This window comes from Lutzomyia longipalpis, chromosome 1 (assembly GCF_024334085.1).
Source record: "Lutzomyia longipalpis isolate SR_M1_2022 chromosome 1, ASM2433408v1".
In the NCBI taxonomy this organism is placed as follows: Eukaryota; Metazoa; Arthropoda; class Insecta; order Diptera; family Psychodidae; genus Lutzomyia; species Lutzomyia longipalpis.
Window position 1 is genome coordinate 47,646,771 of NC_074707.1, and position 19,741 is coordinate 47,666,511.

At 32.8% G+C, this 19,741-nt stretch overlaps 2 protein-coding genes across 17 annotated transcripts; both read right to left on the minus strand.

Annotated features, from left to right (window-relative positions):
• Positions 1–679: 679 nt before the first annotated feature.
• LOC129787940 (tyrosine-protein kinase Fer) lies at positions 680–14,253 on the minus strand. 16 transcript variants are annotated; one of them, XM_055823812.1, is made up of 12 exons: positions 14,175–14,253; positions 10,986–11,805; positions 9,300–9,490; positions 7,394–7,490; positions 7,084–7,279; positions 6,861–6,998; positions 6,388–6,642; positions 6,113–6,281; positions 5,392–5,562; positions 1,504–2,308; positions 1,264–1,446; positions 680–1,198 (listed from the first exon to the last, which is right to left on the minus strand). In XM_055823812.1, exons 2-12 carry the CDS (start codon positions 11,179–11,181, stop codon positions 1,068–1,070), a joined length of 2,532 nt encoding a protein of 843 aa, XP_055679787.1. In that variant the 5' UTR covers positions 11,182–11,805; positions 14,175–14,253; the 3' UTR covers positions 680–1,067. The 16 variants fall into 16 exon arrangements, with proteins under 16 accessions (XP_055679787.1, XP_055679783.1, XP_055679793.1 ...); XM_055823808.1 differs by having other exon boundaries at positions 4,285–5,562; XM_055823818.1 differs by having other exon boundaries at positions 10,986–11,750; positions 14,175–14,250.
• A 756-nt stretch (positions 14,254–15,009) lies between these two features.
• Positions 15,010–18,994, minus strand: LOC129788010 (phosphopantothenate--cysteine ligase). Its single transcript, XM_055823969.1, has 3 exons — positions 18,663–18,994; positions 18,303–18,531; positions 15,010–17,205 (listed from the first exon to the last, which is right to left on the minus strand). Exons 1-3 carry the CDS (start codon positions 18,792–18,794, stop codon positions 16,622–16,624), a joined length of 945 nt encoding a protein of 314 aa, XP_055679944.1. The 5' UTR covers positions 18,795–18,994; the 3' UTR covers positions 15,010–16,621.
• Positions 18,995–19,741: the final 747 nt, after the last annotated feature.

The following is a 19,741-nucleotide window of genomic DNA, read 5'->3' on the forward strand; positions in this document are numbered from 1 at the left end:
TTCACACATAAAAAAAAATATTCAAAAATAAAGATAAAAGCGGGAAGGAAGTCAAGTTGATTCTAAATCATTCTACATACCTACTTGTTTTACTTACATGAGAATTTTCCCGCCATGAAATTCTAATTTATCTGCTTTCAGGCGCTTTTAGCTTTCTGAAAAAAATTCCTTGTATAGTGCTCTCAAAAAGAATTGAAACATCATTGAATTTATAAGAAAGTTAGAATAGAATAAATCCTAAACCCTTTAAGGTCCGCGATCAATCTAGCGAGTTGATTGAACTAAAAATAATTTTTGGGGGTTCCTTTGAGTACAAATAAGACAATTTTTGCAAAAAATCCCAACTCAAAAATTTACGGTTTTTCATCCTTTCTGATCCTGTGAGTCCTTGGGGATGTCCTTTTGTGGTTATAAAATGATCAGGGATAGTAAAGACATAGTCTTGTACTAATTTGGACTCAATATTCATAAAATAACTACAGAAAATGAAACATTTTCAAAATTGAGTATTTGGGTCAGCGTATGACCCAATGGATCTTAAAGGGTTAAAGGGAAGTTCTCAAAAATCTCCCAATAGATCAATTCTTCCTGTTAGCAAAAAATGCGTCCTTGCTCTTACCAGATCCGTTCCAAAAGTAAAATCTTCCGGCTTTAATCACTTAATTCCCAAAACAAAGAATTATAAGGAAGAAAATTTATTTTCCACGAAATTGTATTTTTTGTATAAATTTTTATATAAATACTGAAAAATTTTTATGATAAATAATGTCAGTTCTCGGACAATTTGAGTCAATTTCTTTTCACTTAAAATTTTATTTATAATAACATGATAAATTTTAATGCATTCACTTCGGAGAAGGCACGATATTGAGGCATATTCTTTGCTCCTTAGTTAGATTAAAAAACAGAAACTATTACATAGGCTTGTCTTAAAAACTTAAAATAATTTTAATAAAAATTGTGAAACTCCAAAGAGTTGGGGGAGAGATGATCTATGCGCTGGGGAGATCCATTTTCACAGAAAAATATTGGCACCTCTTGTCTATTCCCACCCACAATGCCAATCCTCAGCAGCTATTCTCCACGATGGAGTAGATTTCATCAAAATGCGGACGGGCTTCTGGTTCGTATGACCAGCATCTCAGCATCAGTCTATACATTTCGGGGGGAGTTTGCTCCGGAGCGGGCATTCGGTAGCCTAGAAAAATCAAAAATTGAGCATTTTTAAGGAATCTCATTATTCAGGGAGATGTTCTAACTAACCTGCATCAATCCTTTCTCTGGCCCGGGCATTGCTCATTCCCGAGTAGGGGGTATCGCCTTTTGAAAAGATCTCCCACATGAGGATCCCATAGGACCATACATCGCACAGGGAGGTGTACTTGCCGAAGTTTAGTGCCTCCGGAGCGGTCCATTTGATAGGGATTTGCTTCATTCCATCGGAAACTAAAAGAGCCCAAAATAAATTAATTTTAATTAAGGATCTAAGGGTTTGTGGCTTACCTATGTATTCTTCTTCTTCGCGTGACATCCCAAAATCAGAGATTTTCACGGTATTTTCATATCCAATTAGGCAATTTCTCGCAGCTAAATCCCTGTGGATGCAATTCTTTGATTCAAGATACCTCATCCCAGCTGCAGCATCTCTACACATACAAATGAGTTGTTTCGACGTTAGTGTTGTCTTATGCTTCCGCAGAAAATTCAAAAGGGATCCTCCTGGTACTAATTCCATGACAATCATAATTGGTTGCTTCTGCACACAAATCCCAATGAGTTTGACAATATTTGGATGATCGTACTGCTTGAGGATTCGTCCTTCTTGTAGGAATTTCCTTTTTTGCTCCTCCGGCAGGGTCATACGACACGTCTTCACGGCCACATCCTTCTTTGATGGCTTCAACTTTGCCTTGTAGACATCCCCAAAGTTTCCACGTCCAATTTTATCCAGCAACACCACGTCATCATTGCTCAGCTCCCATCGTTCTCGCAGTACAGGCTTCCTGAGTATTGCTCCAGATCTCTGGGTGACTGTCGCCTCTGATGTGTACTGATACATTATGAGTTCCTGTATGCTGGGAAAGGAGCGCCCTTCAAAGCGAAAATATCCCTCAGCAGTTGTTTGCACAATGAAGTGCTTATGCCCATTCCAGCAGACACTCAGGACAATTTGACTCTCTTCATTCCTTATTGTTTCACGCACAAGGAAATCCCCTTCGGTCTTTAGCAGACGAACAACTTCCTCACGTGGTAGGACACCGTGGAACCATTCTTCCTCATACAGTGGTCGATTCGTGGCCAAAGTCATCTAAATTGGGAGAAGAAGAATTGAGAAATGGAGATATTTTTAGCTTCGCTCTTAAGGTCTTTGCGTGTAAGAAATGTGAATTTGCCATTTGTAGTGCTTCCTCACATAGTTTGAGCATTTTAAATTCCGCGGGCAAGGAATTGTGCTGAATTGTTCCCATTAGATGGCATTCTTTTTAGTTAATTATATTTTTATTCAATTTTAAATATCATAGACTGTTTTTAGGACATCTTTCTTATTAAAATTAAAACAATTTAATTTTTTTTATAAACTTTTTGAAATATTTAAGGAATTAGAGGAGACCGGGGTAAAAAAAGTCAATTTGCATAAATCCTTCTCTGCAGGATTCCCCAAAGGCAAGAGAATTTCCTCGATAAGTCATTTTCATAGGAAATTTCCTGGCCTACAACTTTGTCTCAGACCACTTTTCTCTATCTGCACGGGAAATATGAGTTTTCGAGTTATTCCTGAACCCTTCCGTTCCTTACTTTTTCTAAACTCAGTGGGGTAAATAAAGTCGGTGGAATTTTCCGACATTTCCAAGGATTTTCCACCTGAGAGATTGATAGTAGTTGATAGCTAAACTTCTCACCTATTGATCCGCGACAAGGATTTTCACTTTTATACCCACTAAAACAGAATTTTGCCATTTTCTCAATCACGCCATTTTGCGATAAATGGATAGAAAATATGTCGAAAATTTCGAAGTTTCATATGATTTACATGGGTTGACACAATCTACCCCAAGGGGTATGTTTTGATTCAAATAATTGTACAGAAAACTCATTAAAAGTTAGTGAAAAATACATCTTGGCAATGTTTTCTACATTAACCTGGCTTATGAGAAAAATTATCAGATTGGAAAATTGTTAAAGGAAAAGTATCGGAAAACGAGTTTTTCTCAATACGCAAAAGTTTAGGAAATAGGCCCAAAATTTTGTTTGTTTTTTAATTCCTAAAGTATCGGATAATCTCCAAGTTGCAGACAATTATTAAAGGTTGGTAGGGCTTTTCACCATAATTTTTTCAGATTTTTCCGAATTATAATTTGGGAAAAATTGGCATTTGAAAATTTTCAACTGACTTTTTACCCCGATTTCCCTTAATTAGTTTTAATTGATAATAAAATAGCAGAGCCATCGTGCGGCGGAATCACGAATTATTTTAATTGTTCAACTAGTATGTTAAAGAAACAACGATAAATTCTTTCCATTTAGATTACCATAAGGGATCTTATGCGTTTCTTCCTCACTGGTGGCTTTGGACGGAATTGAATATCCGTAGAGGAGCCACTTATTTCCGATTCACTCAATCCACTCATTTATTTATTTATTTTCCTTCTCAAAAATTTAATTTGGCAAAATGATGCTTCGCACTACACAGATTTTTATTGAAAAACGTGCTTATTTATTGTCACCCACAACACAAGAAGTTCTTTGATAGCGGAACATGCAAACAGCACCACTAAATTTTCAAAATTAAACACTCAAAGCGAGAGTTTTGAAGAAAACTGAATGAATTCTTTTTTTTTCTTTCCTAACGTTTTGCAAAATGTTAATCCACCACCAATCGCCTCTATTCTTGTGATATACATTAAGCGAAAATGAGGAGAGAGAGTTTTCAGCAGCTGATTTCTTTAGCACGGAATTTTATTTTTAGCCATCTATCCGGTCGCGCACATCAATTGGTCATCGGGTGTTGAGATCAGAGACAAAAATCTGCGTCTGAAAGTCCACTGCTGAAGCTCTCAATACATTTTTTTCTTCATCTTTTATTTAAAAGAAGAAAAAAACATGCGGTTTTTACTACCCGAAATAATGATGGTGTGTTAAAGCTTCTTGATCTAATTTTTCTTCTTATTTCTTTTCTTTTTTTTTCTTACACCAATGGTGTTAGGTAGGTTGGTACTACATAGTTGAGAAAAAGCAAATTAAGCATGCAAAAATTGAAGCTTCTTACAACGCATCAATACTCACGCAATCGATTTCTGTATAAAAGTGATTTTGTATGTTTTGGGTGGTGTCGAGCAGTGAAGCATCGCAATTACACATTAAATTATTTTCTGCCCGAGAGAGCTCCTTAATCTTGCCAATTCGTTTCAGGCAGTGCTGACAAATGTCCGGTGGGGCTTTCTTGCCCTTCGTTGGTAGATTGAATTTGAACTTGGACTTGATATTGTAGCGAAATTTACTTTTATTGAATTTTGAATTTTTATTAGTTGTCGTCTGTGTGGTGTGATTGATTGGTTCCAAGTAATCTTCAGTGCGCACTTGTCCCTTGCTGGGTTGTTCATCATTGCTGGATGCAATGGAATTGGTTGCTTCGTCGATAACTTCCAAATTACATGCAGCAGAACTTGCACTTTCACTATTGGAGGGAATTTCCCCAGCAGCGTGTTGTTTGGGATTATTTCGAAATGATGTGAAGAGTGATGTTAATTTTCCTTTCTTCATCTCACTCACATCTTCCCCGAATGATGTACTTCCCGGCTGAGAATCATTTTGGTTTATTTTATCAACTTTTTTCTTCTCTTTGGTTATATTTTTGAACGCAGTGTTTATATCAAAATCACGCATGAGATCATCAAAATGCAAGAAATCACCCAAATTCTTCTTGTGTGAACCGCCCAAGCTCAAATCCTTCTCTGCTGCTTCTTCACTGCGAAAAAAGAATCGCGATCTACTTGATTTTGCAAGTTGATCATCAATTTTCACATCAATGCTTTTCTGCTGAGGAAGATCAATTGCGGTTCTTTCATAATCAGTTGATTTTTCTGCACAAGAAGCACCAACATGCTGCACTTCACCTGCTTGCGGTGCATTGTAATTGTATTGGCCAACAATTGTTGATTGTGCACGGTGATCTTCTGGGAATGCTTCCCAATCGTCAATTTCAATGTTAATCTGCGTGGTTTCGCTCTCATCGTGTTCTTCCCCCATTACCGTGGCAAAGTGTAGTGTGAAGGTGTTTTCTGGATTTGTTCTCACGTGTTGGTTAGTATCAACATCAACATAGATATTGTCAGTTACAACATTAACAGCAAAATCACCACAGAGCGGATCTCGCATTGGTAAACTATTTACCGATGATGATGCTAAGCTACTTAGCGATCGTGCTGCAAGGGAGGCTCGCGTGGAGCACGGTGTTCTCTCAGGTGTTGGCAGTGGTTGGGATTTTCGTCTGAATGGTGCACTAATGAGGGTCATGACTTCAGCACCTTTTTGTAGAATGTATGACGATGTACCTGATGCTACCTTATATGTTTATATATATTTAAGCCAACGCACATTTATGTCCACCACCAGAAAAGAATGTATATAAAAGATATTTATATAGAAAATTAATTACCATCACCATATGTTGTTGTTATTTATCGCACGTTCCATTCATACTGCAACACAAGTTCAATTTTTGAAAAAAAAAAAAGGAATTTAGTCACTTCACTATTGGAAAATTCTTTGTTAGAGGGAATGATCAAGACAAAACTCGATTAGAGTCCTGTTGAGGAGCAAGAAAAAAGATTAAAAATTCGCCTGAAAGAGTATTTTCTTCTTTTTTGTAAACTTTTAGTTCAATGAAAGATTTTAAATAATTTTTAATAAATTAATTAATCTTTCGATACTTTCCCCTATGAAAAAAGAATATCTTCAAGTTGCAATACGAATGGAACACAGTCCATAAGAGATGTTAGGTATTTGAACAATTTGCATCATATAGGTGGGAAAAAAACCCTCTACGTGCTTCTCGCACAGCCACCAGCATTACACTTGTTCCTAATTATATTAATAATATGCATAGTCTTACTGGTTGATCAACATTTGTGGTGTCAATGAAATTCTGCTCCACTGAAATGTCATCACATCCCGATGGGAGTTCCTCGCACCCCAAATCATTCAGTGCTGTCTTTATCATTTCCACCAATTTGAGTGTTTGCTTCTCCTGACAACGCAGTGCAATGATTTCTTTCGAGTACCTAAATTTGCGAAATAGCACAAAATAGAGAATTTTCATTATTATTTACATATTGCAAATTTGGTCCGGAATATTTGAATAGAAAATTTTCATCATAATTCACATACTTGTTTGCATCTTTGCCAATTCCATTGATACCATTATTTGAGGGCATTGTTGGGGTCTGTGTGCCAGATTCAGCTGCCAATTTAATTTGTTTCTCTTGCGTTTCTTTGGCGGAATTTTCAAGATCACTTAAACGCGATCGTAGCCAATCCACCGTTAAATTGTCCACTGTTAATGTATTAGGTTGTAGTTTACCTAGTTTGTCATCGTGCAATGTCTCATCGAATTGGAAGACGATTGGATTTGCTGGTGATGTTCTAGAATGTATGAGGAAGAAGAAGTTGAGAGAAAAAAACAGGTAATTTGTTCTGCTTCTTCGTAAACACCTTAAAATTAATTTAAGTATATTAATAATACTTGTTTCTTGCTTTGAAACAAGTTAAGATTTCAGCCAATCAATAGGTCTTTTTTTTTGTGGAAGAGTTTTGCTCTTTTTGTGATCCTTAAATTCTTAAATAAAAAATCTTTTACTCACTTGTGCTTTTCCGTAAACTCCCTGTACTCTTCAGCTGGATTGACATTAACAATACTGTGTTCAATACGTTTTTGTATGTCTTTAAATTTATCCGATGTAAAATCACTATACTGACACGCTTCTTGCAAAATATTCTTCCTACAACAAAGTAAAAAAACAATTTAATGATATTTTTTTCCTTTCTTAAATGTAGATTTGTCGTAAGAAAACAAAAAGCTCTTACCATGTCTGAATGAAGCCTTCTTGAAGTGATTGTTGATGCTCCAAAAGACCAGGTAGAAGAACTGTCCTAAAATCTTGTTCCACTTCTACGGCTTCGGTGATAAGCAATACGTATTCATTGTGTGCTAAATGCAATTTTCTACACGTCTTCTGATACTTGTCTCTCACATCGTCCAATTTTCTCCCTGATCTTCCGGCTAATTTATATAAGTGAATGAAAAGAGAAAAAAAAACGTAAGAAAACCATGTTAATTGGCAATAAATGTAGCAGAAAATTAAAAGGGAATTAAACTATAAAAAACACAATTTACGTTTAAAAATATGCTCCTCAAATCTCGACCGTAGACTTTTGTAGTACTCCAAGTGCTTTTGGTATTCTGTCTTCTTCTTTGCCACCTCTTCCGTGAGCTGTAAATTGTAAATACGGTTAATCATTTTTATTATGAAGCGTGCATTAAGAAAAAAAATTATATATATCACGCGGAATTGAAGCACATATGAGAGCACACAATATTATGTATTGTATTTAACAAAATTTAAGAGGCATATCTAATCTTTATATACATTTTATGCATATAAATTGAAAGATGTTTAAGATCTCACGAGATACATTTCATTATATTTTTCAATTTATTTATTTTTTTAATTTATTGTATTTAGAACATTTTATTTTATTAGTACAAGATTTTTTTTCTATAAAGCGGATGTAAGCAGAAATCCATTAAAAAGGGTGCTTAATGGATTTAAAAGAATAATTTAAGAGCAGAGATTTATAAAAATTATCAAAGAAATAGATTTTTCAATCTAATTAGAAGATTTTAATCATTTATTTGTGCAATTTTAATGTTTAAAATTTTATTTATTGCGTTTGATATTCATTCTTTAATGTTTAACGTTTCTTTTTTGTTTTAATGTTAATTTTAGAGCGCTTAACATTTCTTTTCCCAGGGGTTTTGCAAAATATTTTGATTGATTTTATGGTCGAATTAACCGAATATTGGCAAATAATCTAAATATTACCTTTAACAGATAAACAAAACACCTTTTACTTAAAAAAAAAATTAACTTTTTTCGCTTTAAATTTAGCATTTTTGTGTTATAATTTAGTATCTCTCAGGCTTGAATTAAGCATTTTTTAAGTCTTTTCTTCATTCTCAATCTGAGCCTTTTTAGAACTAATATCCGAATAACTTTTTTCAACTTGATTTAGTCACTAAAAATATAAAAATTTTATCTTTGACACCCTAAACAATTAAATTAAGGAATAAAGGGTTAATGTTATATTTTTTCTTACAATTAATTTTCTTTTCACACATGAAATGTTTAACATAAAAAGACAATTAACCATATCTTTTTTTTTCTTCATTTGTCCAGTCTAATTTCTGGGGTTTATTAAAGATTAGAAAAAAAAGAAGAAAATAAAGTAAGAAATTAATGTACTAGAAATGTTGCTTTGGCAATTTGAGAAGCATTTTATTGAATTTTATTATGCTCCACCAATATAAAGTAAAGTGGATTCTCTCAACGAACCTATTTACTTTGCACCATGAAAAAGAGACTTGGTTGATTAACATCACTTGACATTAAAATAACACAATAATGTAGTTAAAGTGAGAAAAGCAATTTCTCACGCCTTATATTCGCCATGCAAAAAAAAAAAACGAAGAAATATTAAGAAAAATGAATGGAGTATGAAATTTGCATTGTTGATAATCTACTACATGCTTTCTTTCATCTCCTCTGCTCGTTTTTTTTTTGCACTTCTCCTCCCCCCGTTCGATTTGCCAGAAATTTATGATCTCATGATGAATTGTGTATATATGTATATACATATATGTATGCAAGAATAATAATAGTGTCAGAGAAAATAATCTGACGATCGCGTACTTGAATGAATATACCTAACTATGTATATACATAAATGTACATAAGAAATGGGGAGTGTGTAGTGCAGAAAATGTAATAAATCGAACAATTGTGGAATTTTGCCAATTCTCTCATACATATTGTCACATTTATATTATGTACACCCCCTGGCGTAATATTATTTTTAATTTAAAACACTTTCGGGAATGTGCTTCACTCATAAAATGACTATTTTTAATTTTTTATTAATTGTCTTTTAAACTACATATACACCACATTCCCACAATTTCTTTCTCACAACTTGATTTCCTTCATGTGACTAAAAATTTAAAAAAAAAATTGAAAACTTACATGATTGAATTTGGATGTAATTCGACTGTGTTCCTCTTGATAGGATTTACGCGCCTTCCTCTTGTCTTGGTACAATTGAGTCAATTTATCCTGACACAGAAGTTCCAAGAATTCAGCATTGCATTTAATATGTTTTGCCGTCTGTTCCAATTCTTCCATTACTGTGCGCCAGGCTTTTGTTATGAGGCTCCCTGAGAGAAATTGAAAGTTCAAATTTATTCAATTTTATCCACATTTATTACCCCGCCGAATCAACTTCAATTAAACAAACGAAAATCACAAATAAACGCGAGATGTATAATAATTCAATTGCTCTCTTGCACAGCAGAGATATTTATGCATTAAATATCATGGGATGCTCTTAATTGCGTAAACAGTAAGACTTTATTTTCTGTGATTATACATTGTAGCTAACAAGCTCTTCAAGTAGATACCTATTAATTAAGGTTAAAATTTGAAAAAAAAATCAGAGGTGTAACCAGGCATCTGTCGTAGGAAGGTGTTTTGAGAAAACAATTTTTTTTAACCCTTTCGCGTCCACATGAAAAAAAAAGCTTTTAGATGACGTTTTTCGGTCATAACATCTTCTTAGCTTCACTTACATGAATTTAGATCATTTCTAGCTTTAAAAATTAATTAAATTCAGTAAAAGTCAGGAAAATAGATTGTTTCCCTCTTTGGTCAACGTGTGACCCAAAAAAAACGCAAAAAGGTTAATTAAAAAACGTTATAGATTTTATAGTCTGATGTAATAGACATTTTTGCAGATTGAGAATAATTAATCATATTAAAGTTTTTTCTTTTACAAAAAAAAAGCTTTAGACGATGTCGTGATTAAATTCTAACTTTATATTGTCTAATTGTTTTTTATATTATTTATTTTAAAACGTTTGTGTCATTTCTTGTCAAACGTCAAACGTTTCTTCTAACGTTTTACGTTTCCTGTCTGAAACTTCCTTTTCAAACTTAATTTTCTTTTGTTTGGCATGACAAATCCTAAATTTCCAGATCTTTTGAAGTGTCTATAAACACCCGAAAACCCATAACCCTAGGTACGGCACTGGAAATATGTGAATTTTTTATTTCAAAATAGGAAAAAAATATTTAATTAGAATCAAAAATAAAAGTGATTGCATTGAACGCACCCAAAATAAATTTTCGGGTTTAGCAAAACTTATATCTACCTACATATGTATATATAAACACTATGCAATTGAATTATGAATGACCACAGCTGATATGAAATTTCACTTTTGGTCTAGATATGTATGTATATATATACATTATGTACCTATATTTTGTAATTATATACATTGTGCTATATATAAGTGGCTTTTGCAAGTAATTACATCGTCGGCATTTTTTTTGAAAACAAATTTAATTGCTTCAATGTCAATAAGTGGAGGTTTTTTTCTTTCTCTGTAAAAGAGCAGAATCCCTGCATTAAATTAAGGTGAAGAAAGTGGCGGCAAATCCGTTGGAAAAAAAATTGCATCCAATTTTATGCAAAGTGGAAAGTTTTGATAAAATGCTAGATGATGAGATTAATTTGCATAAGACGTAAATATTTTTCAATTAATTATGCTAATAATTTTATATTTTGCGTAGTTTTTATTTCTTGCTATTTAGGTGGGTATTTAGTAAGACGTTTGTGTTGTTTTTTTTGTTGTTGTTGTGATAGCTTACCGTGCAGATCGTCGGCTCGGTCAACTTTGAGACCTTGTTGGGCAACTTGTGCTAGGGCAATTGCGTAATCCTTGTCACATTTTGCTTTTTGGTTTATGCACCTCTTCATGGCATCCATGAGACGAAGTTCAGCATCCAGACGTAGGAGTAGCGCCTCATGGGCTACCCTACCCTGAAGTGCAGATGAAAATCCCATATTTTGCTTCCTGGGCAAGCTATATTTATGTATTATGCTGCAGCACAGTTTATTTTTAAAATCACACAACACGCACCAAGATCATGGATGATGTTCCATCATCATTGCCACCCTTTCACCTCACAAACATTCTCTTGGGTGTGTTTGTTTCAACAAAAAAAAAAATTCGTGGAAATCCTTTCACCAAAAATCTTTTAAATAATGTAAGAGAGGTATGTTCCTCTTCACACGGTGCGGTGCAACAGGAAATATGTCGTATATATATTGGGGTTTAAAAGATAGTGGCACTATATTTTTTTCCTCTTGTTAGCATTTCACACAACGCGCGGAGTTTCTTTTTAACTACCACCTTCTTGTATTGAGAAGATAAACACAGTCTCACAACAAGTCTATGTGCGTCTTTGGAAACATGACTCTCAAAACTGATGGATTTGGAGTTTCCGAAAAGTTGGGGTTTGGCTTCAACACACTGGCCTAAAGTCTCGCACCTTATGTACCTTCATATATATTGCACACTGTGACGATATAAACAAGTTCTTGCTGTATTGGGTTGACTTTCACAAAATACACTAAAATGGGTACACTTTTGGATTTTTAGGAGGTTTTTCTGTTATAAAGTTTATTCTAAAATAAAAAGAAAAATTAAAAAAAAAATATAATTTTAATTTCAGCTTTAGGAGCTTTAAAGACTTAAAGGATAAGTAGGTATGTAGGTTAAATCCTATATGTAGCATGATATATAATTTTCATTCATAAACTTCATGGTAGGTAGTCGAAAGGAAGACAAATAGTCTAACATGGTTTTACCATTTATTCCACTCAATGAAATATTCAATTAGTTTTACTTCTTATCTTTTACTACTTATCACGAAGCACACGGCAGTTGGGAAATGACTTAATAGAGAGAGACAAAAAAAATTAACCACAATAGAGACTCAAAAATCTTCATTATCTTATCGCACTAACCGTGAGAGGTAGAAAAAAATGAGCGAGAGCGAGAAAAGAGAGGCAGAAAAGAGCGCGCGACAACTTGACCGGAAATTCCTTTCTTAATCACGATCAATTGACACTTCACCTTTCTTATATTTTGAGATGAAATAATAATTTAATCGAGCTACTAGACTATATGGTGTTGGCACTATTGAAGACGCAGTGTGTGCGACTTGAAGGAAGTAAGTCGAACAGAAGGCAAATATAGACTGAAGCAAATTGTGTTGAATGTTGAATTCTTGTTGAATAATGTACAGTGGAGGTGGTACAAAAATTTCGAGCTTATTTTTCTTAAAATAAAAATATTTCTAAAATTTTGCAGAATTTAGTTCTCTAAGCCTAAAATTATTAGATTATTAAGCATTAAGCTAGGCCTAAAATTGTTAAGCGAAGCTTATAAAGTTTAAGTTTTATGACTGAAGTTTTTAAACTAAGAATAAACCTAAGTTTTTAGGCTAAACTTATATCTTAAACCAGGTTTCAATTTCAAAATGAGGCCGAAGATTATTAATTTGAGTTTTTTTAAGTTTAGGCTGAATTGGGGCTGAATCCAAAAATGTATATTGGGCCGAAATTCAATTTATACTAGCCTAAAAACCTTAAAAGCATATCCCAAAAAAAAAAACTCAAGACTGATCTAAAACAGTTTGATATAAATAAAAAATTAAGAAATAGACGGACTAAGCAATGAACTTTAATCTAAGTCTGGCTTTAACTTATCAAGCTGGGCCAAAGTTTCTTAGGTCAGGTTTAATTTTTTTTAATGTTTAAATATTGGATCAAGCTAAATTTGGGCTGCATGTAATTTCTGTTAGTTTTTACCAATTTAAATGATGAAAGAAGATTGAAATAACCTGGCTGTTTGCATAATTGAAATTCATAAAAGATCATTAAAAATGAATGATCTAACTCCCAATTAATCTTTAAATTTCATTTAAAAAAGAAAAGAAATTCTAATATTAGATTTATTCTAAAAAAGAAAAGAAATTCTAATATTAGATTTATTCTACAAATGAGATTCTATAGAAGAAGATACTCCGTTGAAGCATTAAAAACTTTTGCAACAGCTGGGTGTGTAAGAGCGAGTTAAAAGTTCTTTAGATGTAAAGGAATACACTGCTTGGTTCACATCGTGGCCAATATATTCTTGTGTGGTTGTATAATTGCCTGAGGTAAATTCTCTCTGGTTTTGAGCATAGAGTTCAAGCCCAGGCTCTTCTTGATATTGTTGTGTTATATATCGCGTCGCGCGGAGTTTTTTTTTCTCTAAAGAGAAGATGAAGAAGTAAGTAGAAAAAAAAGAAGTGAGCGCGAGAGAGAGCAAGACACAGACCACAAATACAAGCATCTTGGCACAATTTAATTTTCTCGTCTTTTCTTGTTTTATTTATTTACCATATGCATGATATATAGCATCACTACGTCTTCAAATTATGTATATATACGCCTTTTTTCCATCTCTTTTTCTAACAGACATTATATTCCTCGTCGTCTTATATTATGGCACAAGGAATTATGTACAACAAACCACCAATGTATGTACATAACTATATATGAAAAATGTTTAACCATTACCAAGTACAATATTACATCGTCTTAATATTCTCAACACGGAAGAATGGGGTAAATAACCCCTGTTTTTAGTAAATGAGCTGCGAAGAGCAACAATGTTGTTGCAAATATTGATGTAATTTCTGTTTTTTCCTTCTTTCCTTTCGGCGGGATTTCTCTATTATATCTCAACAACAACCAAAAACCACCCGAGATGTCTAAATTTATTTTTAAGCAACTCAAGTAGTACCTATAACGTTTTGTACGTTCTTTTGCCTTACTCTTGAGCACACAGAAAAAAATATAATTATTTATGATTGAAAATTGTTCACGCTTATCCTCCTTAAAATCGTGTGCAATATGGGGAAAAAATGTATAAATTCTATTATTAGTTTCATAATAGGGGGAGAGATAGGAGAGGAAACAAAAAAAATAAATAAAACAACACAAACACTTCACAAAAACTTCTTGAAAATCGACGAGAGGTGTACGTAAGAAATCCACCAACCACTTCGCACGAAATACCGTCTGCAACTGGCTTGGACTTTCTTGTATGAATCTTATTGTATCCAATACTATGTGCTGGGTTTTGAAATGGGAAACAGAGACGAAATGATGTGAAACGACTCTCTGTATTTGATTGAGAGATTATTAATTTATTATTTCTATATTAAAATTAATTTTAAAATCATTTTGAACTCATTTTGAGTTAATAATTTCAGTAGTATAGCCAAGGAGTTTGAGGGTCTAAAAGCCTCTTGAAAGTTTAGGCAATTAACGTCTGATTTTTGAGATCATTAAGAAATTATTTCTAAGCTACAAAAAACGCTGTAAGAAACGTAAAATGTTAGAATGAACGTCAATCATTAGAAAAGTCATACATTAAAAAGAAATTTAGATAAAAGTCAAATTTTAATAAAATGTTTAATGTTAAACCTTAAAAAAGTCAAACGTTCAGGACAAAAGACCAAATGTAAAGAAAAACCGTTGAACGTTAAAAGAGGAACATTAAACGTTAGAATTAGGCAATTCAATTGCGAAAAGTTGCTAATTTGAATTAATTAATTAATTAAAATAGTTAATGTAGCTTTTTACCTATCTTCCTTAACTGCAACTCCTAAGTCCATTTAGATTCTGATTAAACACCTTAAACTTTTTTAGTCAAGATTGAAAAAAATATTTCTGAGGTGACGTAACCGGCTTTTGAGCAATCGATCACAAAGTTTCGATTCTGGGAATTTAAATAAAATCTTTAAATGTTTTTTAAAAGGTAAAAAAAAGTCAAAATTTCTTTTCCGTTTATACTTTTATTTCTAATCTTCCATCTCTTTTATGTCTACATGTATAACATTGGCAAATAACAAATTGCCCTACCGTAGATTTATGCCATTTTAGCACATTGAATGAAAAACCGAAAATAAAAATCTAAATACATTTTACAATACAACCCTGTTGAATATATAATATTAGTTCTTTTTTTCTCCAAAATCCAGCTAATGATTACACTATACCAAGTAACCATTATTAGTTTTTTTCTTCTTTTTTTTTTAAGTAAAAGCTACTGTACTTAACAACTTGGTCCAACCAACGTGTTAATGCCAACATCAAACCATCTATCACATTTTATTTTTTTTTTAAATATCTTTTTTTCATTTTAATTCTTATGACATTTTAATTAGTCATACGAACATGTAAACACCGTTTTCTTTTTAAAGGATACCTAATACAAAATTTTAAGAGATATTCCAATTTTTTTTTGTTATTGCTAATTCGGATTTTTGGAAAGATTTTCTTTTTAGAGAAATTCCTTTTCATTTTATGAAATTTGGGATTATAGACATTAAGATCTTTTTGTTTTGTTTGAAATAGTTAAAGAGTTTAGTATATAGATCGTTTTCAATTAATATTAAAACGCTTTTCGAACGGTCTCTTTGATACCTACATTTTTTTATGATGATTTAATGAAATTTCATAGCCATAGCGATTCCAAACATTCTCAATGCCTTAAGAATTTTTTTTTCTTATTCTGTCTTTTAGCAAAATACGGAAGAAAACATTTTCCATTATGATTTCTTTTTTTTTTTGTATATATTGCGATATATATATTTTTTAATAATTATTAAAATATATATTTGTGTATACTTATGTGAGAATTATCCATTTTGGTATTTTTTTTTATCTATTTTCTTTTGTTCATTCTATTTCATTTACCAGGTCTTACAGGCACGGAATTTCTAGTTATATATTGGTTTTTTTATGTTCTTGTGTATTTTTTTTAAACTAATACTTGTTCTATATATTAGTTGTGTGTGGGAGATTGGTTGGAATTTCTTTTCTTGCATTACTCTATAGTTTTCTTGGATTGTTGGATATAAAATATGATTTTTATTATTATATTATAAAAAACATGTTCTATATAGAAAAAAAACTGGTATGTTTTTTGTATAAAAAATGGTTATCTAAAAGGGCTAAAAAATTAAGTAAATATGTTTCAAAAATTGGAAAAATCTATGCTCTAAAAAAAGGGTTTTGAGAACTACCAGTTCTGACGCTTTTCTTCTCATTTTCTCATTTTTTTTTGGTTTTACAAAAGCAACAACAGAAAGTTTTTGTTCTTTTCATAAAAAATCTAGCACCACATAAAACTTATTGGTTCTACTATACTTACTAACAGCACTACATACTTACTAGAAAAAAAAAATGCAGTTTTGGTTGTTTTTTTTAAAGTTCAAATGCTGCAATTTTAGTAAATCATTCTTGTAAAATTGTTAATCATCCAGTTTCGCCATCATTAGTTTCCATCCTTCTGCCTCCGGGGTACACCGGTATTAACAATGTGGCAAAAGTGCGGCATTGTTACGGAACAATCTGCCGAGATATGTTTTCGTTGACGTGTTGGTCATTGATTTGATGATGCTTGTTCAATAAACTCCTCATGTTTGCACACAATATCCGCCACAATGGGCTCCTCTATTTCCAAGCCAGACAGCGCTTGTTCACGTGTCAGGTGTACCTCATACGATGTATCTGGCGTCACAAAGACCACCCTATGCTTACGTGTCTGTAGGATATTGGCAATTACTAACTTGTGTTTGTACTTTGTGAGACTTTCGCGTGATTTTGCTATCAGGAGATTCTCATCGGTTTCCAATTTGAATGACACAACAAATGCATGGGGTACCCAGATATTAACAAGGGGTGCCAGCATTTTTGGCACTAGCTGCAATGAGATGGTGGGTGCTTCGCCTGAAGTCATTTTGTGTGTTGGCATCATGTCTGAAGGTACGTAGAAGTCTGAAACGGCAGCGGCCAAATAGAATACGGCACGTTGCTCAAAGGCAGCTAAGTTCTCACATGCAGCCCGTAGTAGCCACATGTAGTCCACTACGGTGGTAAAGCTCACATAAAGGATACGTCGACTCTCCTGAGCTGATTTATATTTGGCCAGTATTGGAGCAAGGACATCCACTGAGTGGGGTTTAACTGCAGTAAAAAAAAGAAGAAAAATCTTTGTTGTTATTTCCGAAATAAGAGAACTACGGAATTACTTAATCAGGCTTGGAAAAGTTTTCTAATTTATTTCCTAAGAAAATCTTTAAAAAAAATAATAATCGGACATTAAATTCTCAAATAAGTCTGGTTTAATATTTGCTTAAGCCAGGCAAACGTTAGTTTTTCCTAAGCTGGGTTTAAGATTCTTTAAGTCAGGGCTGAATTGGAACTGAATTTTAATGATTCTTTTATCAGTTTCTATGCACGAATACGGATAGGTACATGCCTGACCTTAAAAAACTTAAGCTTATCTTCAAGAACTTAGGGCAAGCTTGGAAAATTTAGATATGGTTTAGAAAACTCACATCTAGCCTAGAAAAAACTTAAGACTATTGGCGTAAAAACTTTGTTCTAAAAAATACTTAAGACTAGCTTAAAAAATCTAGGTTTAGCTTAGAAATCTTAAGCTTAACTTAAGTAAAACGGCTTTTAAAAGAAACTTAGTTTAGACTAAAAAAACTTAAATTTTGAATCTGGCATAAGAAGACTTAAGTCTGATTTAAGAAAACTTTAGTCTAGCTTTCAAAATTTATGATTAACTTGGAAAATTTAGGTCTAGGTTAGGAAATTTAGATCTAGCCAATATAAACCCTAAATGCTACTGACGTAAAATCTTTGTCCTAAAAAAAAACTTAGGTCTAGGCTTGGAAAATTCAGGCGTAGCTCAGAAGAAAATTATGCACAAAACAATTTAAGACTAGCTGAAAAAGGAACTTAAGCCTATAGTTTAAAAAACCTAGATCTAGCTTAGAAAACTTGTATCTGGCTCTTAAAACTTAAGCCGGACTTGTTAAAATATTGAACAATAATATCTTAAAGTCGGTTAACTTTTATAAATCTTCAATCAAATGTCTTAGAATAAGAATCCTTTAATATTTCTAAGATTTTTTTTTTCAAAGAAATCTTAAATAGTTTTTTAAAGATTTCACCGTCAGTACGTCAGAAACCGTACAAACTATCAATGCTAATAAAACAAATAAATTAAAGGCAGAAATACCTATACTAGAATAAATAGATTTTCACTTTACCTGTAATGGTGGTACTTGGCCCACTTTCGTGTAGCTCCAGCATATCAAGGTACTGCTGCCCGGAGAAGTGTCGTGTAAAGGGTTCAAGAGATTTGACCCTGTGCATAAAAATCACAGCATAACCATGATCCAAAAAATATTCAGCTGATGCTGAACCTCTTGTGCCAGCACTAAAGTTATCCACAAATCTCACGGTGTTGTGCTCCAATGGGACCGTAGTTCCTCCTGACTGCATTACAGCACATAAAAAGGAGAGAGAGAGAGAGAGAGACAAGAAAGCATAAATCAATAATTCATTCATTCACATAAAAGTGAGAAAAGAAAAATAATTTTCTTTTTTTTTGACATGAGAACTATTACCGTGACTAGAACGATGTTACTCTTGAGCTTATTGTGCCGCTCACAGAATTCCTTGAGGAGGGAGCGATTGTCTTCAAAATCGGTGGGTGGCAGATGATTTGCATAGAAATCCTCCCAATGGGTTGAAGTCATTATGCGATGATGTTTCACCACACAAAAAATAAAAAATTTAAGGAACTGAGAATTTTTAGATAAGAGAGAGACTTCTCAAATAAACTTCCAACTTCTTCTCTGCATGAATCACACGACTGCATTCAATATCGAAACGTCAAACTAACATTTCACCGTGCTTAGCTATGCTGCGGCTGCTCTGAGGGCCCCCACACTACGTCAAGAAGTCACAGATATTGTTAATTAGTCGCTTCTACTCTCATGCTATAGAGAGAATTTTTATGAATTGGATTTGTTTTTTTATTGCGATTTTTTTAATTAGTGGATAGTAATTGAATGGATTATTAATTAGAGGCTTAAGCAATTAATTAAATTCTAATTTTTAAAAAAATCAATTTGGGCACTTTTGGACTACATTTTATGTAGAGCTACACTTACATTCTTTGTATTAAATAATAATGTTGTTGGTTTTAAATAAAATTCTTTTAATAAGAAAATTTTGATTGAAAATTCTAGTTTTATTATCATGTAGGGGAAACTGGGGTAATTCGGTGAATTTTTGGGAGATAATTTTTTCCGAGTTCCATGGAATTATTTGAGATTTCCCATGAGAACTATCTTATAGGAAATTGTCCGGGCTACAACTTTCATCTCAGACGATTTTTCTCTATCTCAATGGGAAAATGCTTTTTCAGGCCATTTTTCAAACCCTTCCAAATTTGCCTGTTCCAAAAATCCTGGGGTAAAACGGTTAATTGCGTTTTTTGTTCGCTAATCTTAATTTAATGAAATTATTTTAGCAAGGCACTATAATATCTATTGAGAATGAGAGATTTGTGTACCAATTAAAACTTTTTTTTAATAAAAAAAAATACAAAAAATTAAAAAAACGTTAAATTTAAGAAATTGCCTTTTTTATTTTTTTAGATTATAAAAATTGGTAATAGTAAGTGATTAAACATCCCAAA

Excerpts from the sequence above, each read along its gene's own strand:
- LOC129787940 (XM_055823808.1), bottom strand. The coding sequence starts at position 11,181 with ATGGGATTTTCATCTGCACTTCAGGGTAGGGTAGCCCATGAGGCGCTA. Across the intron at positions 7,491-9,299 it reads TTACATCCAAATTCAATCAT|CTCACGGAAGAGGTGGCAAA; the intron begins GTAAGTTTTCAA and ends TACAATTTACAG. Across the intron at positions 5,563-6,112 it reads CCACAAATGTTGATCAACCA|GTAGCATCAGGTACATCGTC; the intron begins GTAAGACTATGC and ends TAAACATATAAG.
- LOC129788010 (XM_055823969.1), bottom strand. The coding sequence starts at position 18,794 with ATGACTTCAACCCATTGGGAGGATTTCTATGCAAATCATCTGCCACCC. Across the intron at positions 18,532-18,662 it reads GTAACATCGTTCTAGTCACG|TCAGGAGGAACTACGGTCCC; the intron begins GTAATAGTTCTC and ends GCTGTAATGCAG. Across the intron at positions 17,206-18,302 it reads GCCAAGTACCACCATTACAG|TTAAACCCCACTCAGTGGAT; the intron begins GTAAAGTGAAAA and ends TTTTTACTGCAG.